The 13,930-nt window shown below is 39.5% G+C and overlaps 4 protein-coding genes across 4 annotated transcripts; all 4 read left to right on the forward strand.

The window, feature by feature from the left end:
• Positions 1-59: 59 nt before the first annotated feature.
• Positions 60-3,730, forward strand: LOC108082195 (facilitated trehalose transporter Tret1). The gene is made up of 6 exons (XM_017177517.3): positions 60-472; positions 925-1,157; positions 2,195-2,869; positions 3,000-3,203; positions 3,272-3,337; positions 3,398-3,730. Exons 1-6 carry the CDS (start codon positions 415-417, stop codon positions 3,617-3,619), a joined length of 1,458 nt encoding a protein of 485 aa, XP_017033006.1. The 5' UTR covers positions 60-414; the 3' UTR covers positions 3,620-3,730.
• Positions 3,731-5,453: 1,723 nt separating this feature from the next.
• On the forward strand, positions 5,454-7,693 carry LOC108082197 (facilitated trehalose transporter Tret1). Its single transcript, XM_017177520.3, has 6 exons — positions 5,454-5,613; positions 5,945-6,177; positions 6,243-6,373; positions 6,438-6,802; positions 6,933-7,414; positions 7,477-7,693. Exons 1-6 carry the CDS (start codon positions 5,565-5,567, stop codon positions 7,621-7,623), a joined length of 1,407 nt encoding a protein of 468 aa, XP_017033009.1. The 5' UTR covers positions 5,454-5,564; the 3' UTR covers positions 7,624-7,693.
• Positions 7,694-9,480: 1,787 nt separating this feature from the next.
• On the forward strand, positions 9,481-11,367 carry LOC108082102 (facilitated trehalose transporter Tret1). Its single transcript, XM_017177398.3, has 6 exons — positions 9,481-9,588; positions 9,645-9,874; positions 9,938-10,068; positions 10,124-10,461; positions 10,561-10,973; positions 11,033-11,367. The coding sequence occupies exons 1-6, from the start codon at positions 9,519-9,521 to the stop codon at positions 11,231-11,233; spliced, it is 1,383 nt and encodes a 460-aa protein (XP_017032887.1). The 5' UTR covers positions 9,481-9,518; the 3' UTR covers positions 11,234-11,367.
• A 592-nt stretch (positions 11,368-11,959) lies between these two features.
• On the forward strand, positions 11,960-13,788 carry LOC108082101 (facilitated trehalose transporter Tret1). Its single transcript, XM_017177397.3, has 6 exons — positions 11,960-12,036; positions 12,099-12,328; positions 12,388-12,518; positions 12,576-12,907; positions 12,975-13,387; positions 13,445-13,788. Exons 1-6 carry the CDS (start codon positions 11,964-11,966, stop codon positions 13,643-13,645), a joined length of 1,380 nt encoding a protein of 459 aa, XP_017032886.3. The 5' UTR covers positions 11,960-11,963; the 3' UTR covers positions 13,646-13,788.
• The last annotated feature ends 142 nt before the right edge of the window (positions 13,789-13,930 follow it).

The following is a 13,930-nucleotide window of genomic DNA, read 5'->3' on the forward strand; positions in this document are numbered from 1 at the left end:
GTCCGCCGGAGATTTCGCCATCAACACCAGTAGCAGCCAAGGCAGACGTCCCCGGATCTTATCACCGAATCGCGGTCTGTATGCTCACGTTGGGCAAATATATACCTGCATATTGCTCATCTAAGCTGCCAACTATACGAAAACACGTCCGGACACAGTCTCCGGTCGTCGTGAATGGCCCGTGGAGTTCAACTGGTGGCGCATAGGACCGGTCGCTTATCTCCGAGGCGAGCGCCAGATAGCGGCGCCCCTTCCACGGCCATAAATAGCCCACAGCAGCCATTAACGGATTCTCAGTTTAGCGGTCAGTGCAGTGGGAGTTGCAGGTGATTCCACTCAACCGAGGAGCTACCATCGAGGAGCCGTCAGCACCATTCATTGTGTAAATACTGGAATTAAGGATAAGCTCAGATCATGTGCCTGCCAAAGCGAGTGGGTGGCCCGGCCATCCAGAGCATTGCCACAGCTATAGGTGAGTATGGAATGAATCTAAATGATTATTATTACAATATTTTTGTTATGTTGCATCTTAGTGCTATTCATATATAAGATAATAATATAGATTTAAATATTTATGATTTATTCATTGTCCTATATGTTATTTATAAGCAGAAGATAGATTTAAATACTACATTTACAATATAAATATATAAGATAAGGTATCTTTTAGGTTATACATAAGTTAGATTTTAATTTTTATGATGATCTATAACATAAACAAATTGAAATATAAATATCTGATATGAGTAGGTATTCTCTAGGTTCTGTATAAGCTGAAGATACATTTAAATATTTATGATTATCCATAATATAAAAAATGTAAAATATCTTCTAGGTAATATATTATATAAGCTGAAGGTAGATTTAAATGTTAACGTTCTGTCTCCTTGTCTCTCTTGTCTCCCTCATATCCAACCTTTGCAGGCAATATTCTCTGCTTCAACTTTGGCCTGATGTTTGGCATAACTCCCGCCCACATGACACTCTATGAGTCTGAATCGAAAACACCTTTAAATGTGGCCACGGATCCGGCGGGTACAGCATGGCTAACGGGTTACCTCTTCCTAAGCGCCGCCATTGGAGCTCTGTGTTCGGGAGTTCTGGCCCTGCGAATCGGCCCTAAATCCGTGCTGCTCTGCGCTGGTCTCCTCCAAATCGTAAGCCAACAAAACAAATTCATTTGCAGTTTTTGTTCAAAAATTTTCTAGTAATTATTCAGCTGTTATGAATTTCTGTGGCTTATCCAAACAATAACAGATTGAACAAGATAGAAAGCTAACTTTGGCCAGCCAAAGTTTGTATACCCTTGCAGGTAACAATTAAAATATATCATAGCTAAGCCAAAAATGCATTAATTTCAATTCGGAAAGCAGTTTTGTGTTAGTTTTTATTAATTAAAAAAAACTGCATACCAAATGTAAAATTTTACGAAATCAAAATGTTTGGCCATTTTTGCTAATTTTAATGATGTAACCCCTTATCAAATTTCTCAAAAATGGCCAAAAATCGATTTCTTCCGGACATGTCTAGAAAGATTCGCATGTTAATGCTGATCAAGAATATATATGGTTTATGGGGTCGGAAATGATTCCTTGACTGTGAAAAATATTATTTTGTCTTATAAAATCTGATTTTTTTATATTAAGAAACTTCTTGATTTTTTTTATAAATTAAAAATATCATAACTCGGCCAAAAGAGCATTAATTTTAAATCGGAAAACTGTTCTGTGCACGATTTTCTACAGTTAATAAACCTGCTTACTTCCTTTAAAAATTTTGAAAATTCAAATTTTTATCGAAATCAAAAATTTTAATGATGTAACCCCTTATAAAATTTTGCAAAAATGGCCAAAAAATCGATTTCTTCCAGACATATCTAGAAAGATTCCCCTGTTGATGCTGATCAAGAATATATATACTTTATAGGGTCGGAAACGTCTCCTTCACTGCGTTACAAACTTCTGACTGAAATTATAATACCCTGCAAGGGTAAAAAAAAACTGATTTAATAACTGATTTATTTAGCGTGTTTTTAGAAATCTTTGATGAATTTATAATGATTTATTTATTGCCTCTATGATTTATTATAATTGAAGAATTCAATTCAAAGAGCTAAATGAACCATGGAAATACAATTAATTTAAATAAGTTACTTTAAAATTCCTTTAAATACTTATTTAATCTCTATTTGCAGACAGGCTGGTTCTGCATCCACTTTGGCTACGACATCATTCATATCTACGCCTCCCGTCTGTTTGCGGGCGTGGCTGCGGGCGCCTCCTTTGTCGTCCTGCCCATTTTTATCAACGAAATTGCGGAAACACGCGAAAAGGCCGCCCGACTGACATTTACCATCGAACTGTGGCGCACTCTGGGCATTCTGGCGGGCTTTGTTCTTGGCTTTTATGTGCCCTACGACCTGGTCAACATTGTGGGCTGTGCGGCGTCCTTTGTCTTCACAATGACCTTCCCCTTTGTCCAGGAGAGTCCGCATTACTATCTGCGAAAGAACAATATTCCGTGTTTGGAGAAGTCCCTGCGCTGGTATCGCGGTATCAGGGACATTGACGATCGCGAGAAACCGGAGTACCTCAGCGAACTGGCCGAATTCAAGGCCGAGCTTCACAGCAAGGATAAGAATGTCGGCTCCACGCCCATGTCGCAGAGCTATATAGTGAGGCTGACGTTTGTCAGCTTCCTGCTGACAGTCTGCGCCAAGTTGAGCGGTGTCTTTGTTGAGTTAAATTACGCCTCGGATTTCTTGGGACGCACTGGATACTCCACGGAAACCAATTATGTCGTTTTGGCCAGCGCCCAATGCTTTGGAGCCCTGTTCGCCCGCATCCTCGGTCCCCATTTACCGCGCAAGGTGAGTGCTTTACCAAATATTACTGAAGCTTTTTTGAATTACCTAAAAGTAAATTAGGAGGTCGGTAATACTTATCTCAGATAAGTATTTCTCAGTGCTGATACTTAATTGCTTTGCTAATCACTTGCAGCTCCTCCTGTGCCTCTCCTCGCTGCTCTCTGCCGGAGCTGTTGTAATGCTGGCATTTTTCAAAACTTATGGCAGCTCGTGGCTTCTGGGAAGTTGGACGGATCGATACCTTCCCATTATCCTTTTGGCTTGCCAGCTCGCCTTCGTTAGCTTTGGCCTTTATCCATTGGCCGCTGTGGTTAGCAGCGAAGTGTTGCCAACTAAGGTAAGTTGAGTCAAGAAAGGCATCTTCAAAGTTTATTCTGGGAATCCCTCATTATTTTACCTCTTCAGCTGCATGACTTACTGTATTCCCTGGCATCTGCCTTCTCCTGGCTGCTGCTCTTTGGCATGATAGAGGTAAGTGCTTAGTACTTATTCTCTAGGAAATAATACTATTCAAGTGCGGCATGCTTTCAGGCTTTCAACGCTGTAAAAGCCACTATCGCCCCCGGATTGGTACTGTACCTGTGGGTCTTTGCTGGCGCCTCTATATTCGTGGGCTTGATTTCGCTGCCCCTTCTGCCGGAAACGCGGAACCGACGCCCTTCGGCGGTGCAACGGGAACTGGGCTACGTGGACGATGGCGGAGTGGCCAAAGGTTCGGCGGTGACCAACGGCCACATTGCCACGCACATCTGAAATGCTCGAGTACTTACAACTTGCAACGACTCCTAGTTTTACGCTTGTAATTAGTTAATTAGTTTTACCTCGTCCTAAGGCACTCATTAGATATGCAATAAAAAAACCTCATTTAATTGCAAAATTCTTGGGTTTTATTTAAGCATTTAATGTAATTTTATTTTTTAAACTAATTTTAGTATTAGTTTAATACAAAGTCTTCTCTCAAAAGTATGCCTTAAAATATATATACACTTCGCGGTATAGAACAGCACAGGATTACTCATCCGGCTGGCAACGATGAGATCCGGAAACCCATAAAGAAATATGTCGCGCACGTCACTTAAGCTTATATGACTTAAGTTTATCTTTTAGCCTGAATCTTGGCTGTTTGGCAGCGGGTCATAGAAGTCTGTCCTCATATCTAATCTTGCTTACGCTCTGCAAACAATATTACCCCCATCATGAATAATTTTTGATAAAAGTAACAACGGTAGGTCTACTATGCAAAAGTCTAGAAAGATATTATTATGAAATTGCTCAAGTACAATTATCTGTGAAGTACGTTTATTTCATAATTTAAACTAACACAAAAAATAAACAACAAATAATTGAAATTGATTGTCTAAGCAACATGAAATATGTTTTGCATTTTATTTATTACATTAACTTTAAATCTTTTGTAATCTCGTACTCGTGCCGTACTTTTTCCGCTTATTTTTTATATAAATAATCAGATAACATTTTGTTTGAACATTAATGGTTTAACTTTCAAAACAACTCTATCATAATAAAAGAAAATGAGTTGGCAGAAATTTTAAAGGAATTATATATGTAAGTATCTCTTAAAGATAAGGTAAATTAAATAAAAAATAATAGTTAGTCAATATAATAATAATTTTATCAGTTGGATCTTTTGAAAACGATATTGGAGGACTCACCCACTATTTTATTTTTTCTTTATATTTATATTTACATATTGTTAATGAAATTAATTGTTATATATTATTTGATTTGATTTTATTTATTCTAAAAGAATATTTATGTATGAATATTTTATATTAATATTTTACAATTAACTTGAAGTATTTCATTGATAAACACAAGTATTAATATTAATCTACAATATTAAAGATAATTATTAATTACCACTTATCTGTGGCAAGGTCATTTTCATTTTCTCGGTGCAATAACCGACAATGAGCTAAGATTATTAATGAACCTGAGCTCCACGTCAGTCGGAGATATTCCAGATCACTCATCCGCCTGCTACGCCACGCATCACTTTCGCATGGCAAAGAATCCCCTTTTAATTCGTTCACGGCGCCACCTAATCCTGATTTACGCTTTTAGGGGATGAGTTGGCCCGGATATATGGTCAAAATGCCCGAGTTTTGTGTGAGGCAGGTATCTTGACGTACAAATATTTGCTCATCTAAAGCTAAATTTACGATTGCCATTATTTAAACGCCGCTCTCTCTCTGTTCTGAGAGTTCCTGAAGCTGTCGGAGAGTAACCACCTCTCCCTCTGCGACCTCTGCTGTATCGAACTCATATCAAATCAGGAAAAAAACAAACAAAAACTATATAAAATATAAATAATTGTAATCGGCCTGGGTATGGCAACAACAAATTTGCTTTAACACCCTGGGGCAATAATTAACTATTCTCCGACGCCACTGTGACAGTGGATTTGCTTTGCTCTCGTTTTTCCAGAGCATAATGAGGCAGTGATAACGGTCTACAATCTACGCGGTTCTGCTCCGCTCAGTTCGTGTAAGCTCGTTTACGATCTAATGCAATATATATAAATGTTATCATCCAGCCACTGGTCTCGCTTAGTTAAACGCGAACGCTAACGGACCCGCGACGACCACGAATCCGGTTAACAAAGTTAATTACTCGGAGGACTCGCCAGGCTTTGATAAAAGTTTATAACGAAAAAAGTTAAAAAAGCTCACGCAAAATGAGTTCCAACGGCAGTGCAAAATACCAGTACCTGGCTGCCATAAGTGGTTAGTGGTAAAAGGGATGAAACCACCAATATAAATTGAACTTTTCAAAAATAAAACCATTTTTCTACCATATTAAAAATGGTTTTAAATTTACAACTGAAATTAGTTAGTTTAAATGAACCTAATGTTGGATTATTTGTGCTTAAATATTAAAATACAAACCACGCAGGAATTTTTAAAATCAAATTCAACCACTAAAATTTGACGAAAATTCAATTAAATAATGTTTACTGTAAAGAAAAACCAATTATCCAATATAAGCAAATAATTAAAATCCCACTATCAAATCAATTAAATAAATACATATATATTTTGTGAATTATCCTCTCAGTAAATATTATTACCATATCGTATGGCGCATTTTGCGGTTGGCCCTCGGCCAGTTTTCTGGAACTGACATCCGAGAAAAGTCCACTGGAAACGGGACCTTTGACAAAACAGGATCAGGGCTGGGTGGCGGCGACTATTTGCCTGGGAGGCCTATTCGGAACTATTTTTTTCACCTGGCTGGCGGATAAAATTGGCCGGAAATGGAGCATTCTGTGGATGGCCCTACCGAACTTGGTAATGCATTATTCTATTTACATAATAAAAGGACATTTTTGTAACGAATTTTGTTATTCTATTAGCTTGGGTGGATCATCATACCCTATGCCCGCAACCCGACGCATTTAATTATAGCCAGATTTATAGGAGGAGCTGCTGGCGGTGGAATATTTACAGTGGTTCCTATTTATATAGCCGAGTTGGCTGCAGACAGGTGGGAAATTGTGCTTTTTAGGAAATGGAAAGGTAATTAAATTATAATTATAATTATTTCCCAGTGTTCGTGGCGTTTTGGGTACCTTTCTGGTGCTCACTTGCAACGTTGGAGTGCTTCTGGCCTTTGTTCTGGGCTACTATTTTGACTATGCCACTGTGTCCTGGATTGTCTCCACCTTGTCCTTTGTGTTCGTGGGCTGCTTCTGGTTTATGCCAGAGACCCCGCAGTACCTGGCCAAGCTGAAGAAGGTGGAGGCAGCGGAGCATTCGCTGCGCTACTATCGCAACATACGATCCAATCCCGCCAAGGAGCTCAGCGAGGAACTGCAACTGGAACTGCAGAAGCTGCAGACCACAGAAAAAGTAACGGATGGAGACGATAATGATGATGATGAGAACACCAAGGGTGTGACCTGGGCAGATTTTGGTAAGAATAAACAATTAATAGTTATAGGAAATCGACGAAGGGAGTAAGTCATATATATAAAATGGAAATTTGCTTCTGCTACCACACTGCGTATACGTAATTTAATATAATAATTACTTCTTTCCACTAGCTGAGCCCAAGACCCGGAAGGCTTTCTTCATCGGCCTCGTTCTGATAATGTTCAACCAGCTGTGCGGATGCTTCGCCATGCTGAACTACACGGCAGTCATCTTCGAGCAGGCTGGTGCCAGTATGCCCCCAACAATGGCAGCCATTATTGTGGGATTAATCCAGCTGCTCGGAAGCTATGCATCCACGCTCCTGGTGGAGCGACTCGGCCGTAAAATACTGCTCCTGTTGTCGGCCCTGGGCATTGCCTTTGGCCAGAGTGCCATGGGCACCTACAGCTACCTAAAGTTGCTGGATTACCCAGTGGCGTCATTCAGCTGGGTGCCCATTGCTGGTTTCTCTTTCATGATTTTCCTGGCTGCCTGTGGACTGCTCACCCTGCCCTTCCTGGTATTATCGGAGATATTGCCGCCTAAGATTAGGAGTACGGCTAGCATGATGCTAATGTCTGTGCTCTGGTTAATTTCCACATGCACCATTAAGGTGGGTTCAGATGATAATTTTTGTATATTTATATTTACATATTTACATTTATTTATTCACAGATGATGCCCATTTTCACTTCCTCTTTGGGAATGCATGGAACCGTCTATATGTTTGCCAGTTTGTCCTTTGCAGCTGCTCTTTTCATTGCCATCTTTGTTCCTGAAACCAAAGGAAAGACAGTTGAGGCCATTTTGGCCAGCCTCTAGTATTAAAATATTTATTTAAAGTGACTTGTTATTGTTGTCAATAAAATCTCAAAAGAAATCAATGTTGTCATAGCAAAAGGTAATAATATATATAAAGCCATAGATGTCTTGATTGTTGTTGAGAAAAGTCTCCACAACAATGAATTGTGCCTGTGCAAACACCTTGATCTTCCCTAGTTATCGCCTTGGGACAGATCTTTTGACAATGAAAACTCTTTGATAAGATAAGATCTCTGGGAGTAGGTTCATTTATTAGACAAAGGCTGCTCACTGAATGTTTTAAGTAAATGAAATGGGTATTATGTAATTTTAATTTAATTATAATTTGATTTAGAAATAATTTCCCGAAATGAGCTCTTTTTACTGTCACATTTTTCTATACGAGCTTTGACTGTATAATGAAATGTAGTTCTAGAATTTAGGAGATATTTTTAAAAATATCACAAATTTTTAAAAAAGCTCCCTAGCTAAGAATCAGGTTGATGCTCAGACTAACTAATACCGGCAAGCGTAGTCTACTTCTGGGAAATTTAACACCCTCTCTTAGTTCGTGGCGAACTCAACAATCTTAAGAACCCCATATCTTCTTATCTTGTATACGCCCCTTTTCTGATGCCTGACTTTTTAGTTAATTTGCGAAATGTCTGTCGCCAACAGGAATAGAAAGATCACCTAGACAGTCTTATCATTTTGTTTAAGTTTATGTTTGGCGACTATGGAATTATCTTTACGATGCAAACATACAATAAATTGACAAATCTTAAGAGCCACCAGATAGTTCAGGTGTAAAGTTTACAGTTTCCTACAAAGTCTTACTATATTTTAGGAAAATGCAGGATTCAGTGATCAAATACCCTAGAAACTCAAAGCTACCTTAAAGGGAGGGCTAATATTTTAAAAAATTCTCAACTGCATCCCAACTATCATCAAATACAAATTCAACATAGTGAATAACTATAATCAATGCTCAAGTCCATAACTCGCCGCTGGACTTTTAAAATCAATGAAAATCAATATGAAAGCCTGGCTGCATTCAATGCTGGGAAGGTAAGCTTGTTATTGCCTTCTTCTTGGTAAGAGTTCTAAGAATGCTTTGCTTATTGGCAGTGCCTTAAGCAGTAAGTTGTCCAATTACAAATTTCTAGACAACTTAAAATAAATATTTAAACAGAAAAACAGAGCTAAAATGCCAAGAACTCAAAATCTAGACAAATAAGTTATAAATAAATAACTTATATCAGTTCAATAAATAATATTTATTAAATATAAAAACCAATTTAAGTAATTTTACTATTCAGCCTGTTTAGGTCTATAGCATACTTTAAAGCAACGCACAATAGTATGTGGCCTCTGTTAGCCATATTTAAACATTCCCTACTTTAACTCTATTAGAGCCAACTTAATGTTCTTAACCGCTTTCAGACTTTTTACTGAAATATTTTCACTTTCGGCCTAATCCAACAATATCCCTGTTGAGTCTGGACCATCACCGTAAAAATGCTAACCCGCGAGGAAAACAGACGAGCCCCTGTTTTGGCCCTCACGTGGGGAGGGTAAACATTGCAAATATGTGTTTGGATTGTGAAATATCTTTTGCGCCAAAACAAGGAAATAAAAGACTAGACTAACCTCGTATACAATACACTTCAGCTCCTCTTGGCTATCTTTACAATGTAATTTGTTACGTTTCACACACTTTTGTGTGCTCTCAAAATCCCAAGAGACAATGATATAGAAAGCAGGCCAATTATCTCTGATATTGCGGATATAAAGATTACGGATGGATATATTTCGAGAGCTTTTTGCTTCACTTGGTTCGCCTGGATTTTATACAAACGCGCTTTCTCATTTGTGGCAAAGTATTCGAGGCTAGCTGACACTGTCCCCCTGTGGCAATGACCAAGTTATTTCAGAACTCCCTGCTGCAGCAAAAAACACGCTATCAGCTTTTGGCCACGGTTATTGGTAAGAAGATATTAACTTTATATTAATTTTACCATAAAAGGCATTCATTTTTGCAGTAAACATCATAACCTTTGGCCATGGCATTGGTGTGGGATGGCTCTCTCCCACGCTGACCAAAATTCAAAGACCCGACTCACCGCTGGAATTCACAGTTAATCTCGCTGAAATATCCTGGCTGGGATCGATGTTGGGCTTGGGAAGCTTGTGCGGCAACCTGACCATCGCGTTGTTAATTGAGCGAGCTGGCAGGAAGTTCTGTCTGTATCTGATAGCAGTACCGTATGCGGTTGGTAATCCCTCTTTAATGGCTTAAAGTCCATAAAGAATTTATACCTATTTTCTCTGGTAGTGCCTCTGGGTGTTGATTTACTGCGCATCGAACGTTTATTTCCTGTATGCAGCCCGATTTTTATGCGGATTTACCGGAGGAGCGGGATATGTGGTCGTGCCAATTTTTATCAGCGAAGTTGCCGACAGCGGGTGAGATTTTTCTGAGTGAAAAATGTGGAAAAATATTTATTTCCGATTTCCATAGCATTCGAGGCGCTCTCACTTCCATGGTGATGTTATCCGTCGATTTGGGAATACTGGCTGGCTATATACTCAGCACCTATCTGGCCTATCACATAGTGCCCTTCTTGGGCATTATCTTTCCCGTGTCCTATTTTATTGCCAATCTTCTGCTGCCGGAAACAGCGCCGTATCTGTTAAAGAGAAGCCAACTAAATGCAGCTGAGAATTCGTATAGATATTACAGAAATCAGCGGGATGCGAGGTCCGAACAATCATCTAAGCAAGATTTCGAGGAGCTTCGTACCGCAGTCCTGGCTCAGCAGATGAAGAACTCTTCACCACTGAGTTACAAGGATCTAAGTAAGTTGAATTCTTACACAAATGAGTTCTTAAGGATTAAAATACAATTAAAAGAAAACAAAATATTTAAAAAACCTAATTAATCTAATTATTTTTCAGTTACCAAACCCGCCCTGAAAGGCTTTGCAGCCTCGTGTGTCCTCAACTTGGGATACCAGTTCAGTGGGGTTTTCAGCTTCATCAACTACATGTCGGATATATTCAAGGCATCAGGTTCCATAGTTGATGTCAACACTGCCACAATCATCATTGGAATAGTGCAAATCGTGGGAGTTTATACCTCGACCATATTTGTGGACATCGTGGGTCGACGTCTGCTGATGTTGCTCTCAACTCTTGGTGTGGGAATCGGATGTATTGCCTTTGGCTGCTTCACGTACTTTGCCCAGTTTCTCAATCTCAGCGACTACAACTGGCTGCCCTTGGTGTTGATGATATTCATCTGCTATGTGGCCAACATTGGACTGATCGGAATCTTCTTCCTGGTGCTGGTGGAGCTCTTTCCAGTGAAGGTACCTAAGACTCTTTAGAACGTTGTATATTTTATGATCCTTTGCATTATTCATTTTAGATTCGTTCCCTGGCCACTTCTATTTCTGTGATATTCTTAAGTCTTCTGGTCTTTGGAACTTTGAAGTTGTTCCCGCTCATGTTGCACTACTGGGGAATTTCCCTAACCATGTGGTTTTCCGCCGGTTCAGCCCTGCTCACCTTCCTTTACTTTTGGCTGTTTTTGCAGGAAACCAAAGGGAAGTCAATGATTGAGGATTAAGAAAAATAGTCAAGGGGACTGCTGAAAAAATGTATAAAACAAAATAAATAAATAAATATGTATTTAGAAATAATGTATATTCGACATTGAATAAAATAAAAAGGTTTCCAAAAGAGAATGTCCTGAAATTGAAACCACTTCTTTTATTTACTTGAAAAGAAATAGATACAAAACATTATTAAATGAACTCGTATACTATATATGAATATTTCAAGAAAAACTACGAACGAATTGGGCGCCTCTTTGGAAATTATAAAGATAACCAAATCAAACTAAATGTTCGCTCGTTATTAAACCTTAAAAATCAGCTGTTTTTTAAGGGTACTTAAAAGCTCCCCGACAATTTAGGATTTACTTTATAACGTCTGAGGTCCAGGTTTTTAGATTGACTATCTGTATAAACTGGGGAAGCTCTCAAGAGACTGATCTAAAGATAAGTTATCACTGTTTACATGATGAAAGTAAAACAGATTCTAGCCTTCCATTTGCGAATTAATCTAATTCGGTAAACTTGTTTATTGATTTTTATTTTTCATTTTTTTTAGATGAACCCTCAAACTAGACATCTGGTGAAATTAGTCCCCCAAACTAAAGACATTTATGTCTGTAAGAAATGTAAATATTTTACGAAGCTTTCGGGCTATCTGGTTTAGATAAACAGGCCAAAATGGTACTTAAGTAGGAGCTCAGACGGCAGACAGCAATATTATTTAGTAGAGATTGCACAGTCATGACGTTCTTAGAGAATCCCAATTGTCTGCTGAGTCGTAGGAATCGCATCCAATTCCTGGTGACCCTGCTCGGTAAGGTCCTTGATTAGAAGGAAGCAATGAGTGTTGTTTAATAGGTGTTATGCTTCCTACAGTGAATATCGCTCCGTTTGCCCATGGCCTGGGCATAGGTTGGATGTCGCCGGTAATGCGGGATCTAACCACCGATCAGTCGCCCCTCAATTTTCCCGTGCTGGTGGAGGACGTGTCCTGGATAGGATCTCTGGTTGGCATAGGAGCCATGATAGGCAATATTCTGGCTGGCACTTTAATAAATCGCATCGGCCGAAAGCCGGTCATGTTCGGCCTGGCATTTCCCGCCTTGGTAAGGAAGCCTCTTAGTACGTGGAGATCTATTTCACAGAGTTTTTGTACATTTTCCAGATATTTTGGAGCCTCGTTTACTACGTCCAGAGTGTGGAGTACCTGTACGTGGGTCGTCTGATGGCCGGACTAACCAATGGTGCCTTCTACGTGGTCCTTCCGACCTTCCTGAGCGAGATCGCGGATGACAAGTGAGTGAAGTGAATAAAGTGATGTAAGCTGTGATGTAGCATTTCAATATTTCACAGCATTCGCGGTCGACTTGGTTCCATGATTCTCCTGACGGTGAACACGGGAGTCCTCACAGGCTACATAGTCTCCTCTCACTTTGATTACTTTACGGCGCCTCCTTTCATAATTGCCGTGCCCATTTGCTATATAATCGGCAATTTCCTATTTCCGGAGACCCCAATTCATCTCATACGAAAGGGAAAATTCCAGAAGGCCAAAGAATCCTTTCAGTTCTACAAAAATATTCGCAGAGATGATATCAAGGCTGAAAGTGAATTCGAGGACCTGAAGCTAAAAGTGATAAAAGCGGAGGCTGAGCAGGCCAAGTCCTTTGATTACAGGGACTTCAGTGAGTGTGAATCAATTTTAATTGAGTTCTTTACTAATTTATTGTAAATATTTTGTTATCCTTTCAGTTACCAAGCCCGCTTTCAAGGCCTATGCCTCGGGGGCTGTGGTGCTCATCGCTAACCAGTTCAGTGCCAGCTTCTGTGTCTCTTCTTATTTGTCGACCATTTTTGCTGCCTCGCACACTACCTTAGATATGACCATGTGCACCATTGTCATAGGATCTGTCCAGATTGTGGGCACCTATGCCACCACCTTGCTGTGCGATAAATATGGACGCAGGATCCTCATGCTGGTCTCATCCTCTGGAGCTGCTATTTGCCTGGCGATCTTCGGTACTTACACATATTTTGCCAAGATATATAACCTGACTGCTGTCGGTTGGTTACCCCTGGTGATCCTGGCCTGCTACGTATTTCTCTGCAACATTGGCCTGGTTGGATGTGTCTTTGTGCTTCTGCTGGAATTCTTTCCAACAAAGGTGGGTGTCCTTATTTAGGCCAGGCTTTTCCCTTTTTTATTAAGTCTTTTGTTTCAGATTCGTTCCGTTTGTGTGTCGACATTTATAGTGATTTTAAGTGGCATGGTTTTCCTGGCCCTGAAAATCTTCCCCATCTGTGTGGCTGAATGGGGCATTTCGGTGACCATGTGGTGCTGCAGTGTTAGTACGACCCTGTGCTTTTTTTATTTCTACTTCTTTTTGGTGGAGACCAAAGGCAAATCCTTGCTGGAGAATTAACTACGATGCTTAGTCATGACATACAAAATTAAGAGAGTTTTTAAATGGTCAGATAAATTAATCTATTTCACCGAGAACACAAATGAAAGCTAGATCTAAAACCCTCAACTTTTTAAATAAACTTTTTATTTTATAAACCTTTATGTAATCTTAAGAAACATTTTCTCTGCGTGTATATTCATTGTTGTAAAAATGCCTTGGTCTTATCTGGCTAAGATAAACCGGTTTGAAATTATTTAAGGGGAAGCTCGGGCGCTAGATGAAACTCAGTTAGTGTAGAGAAAG

This window comes from Drosophila kikkawai, chromosome 2L, assembly GCF_030179895.1.
Source record: "Drosophila kikkawai strain 14028-0561.14 chromosome 2L, DkikHiC1v2, whole genome shotgun sequence".
Classification (NCBI taxonomy): Eukaryota; Metazoa; Arthropoda; class Insecta; order Diptera; family Drosophilidae; genus Drosophila; species Drosophila kikkawai.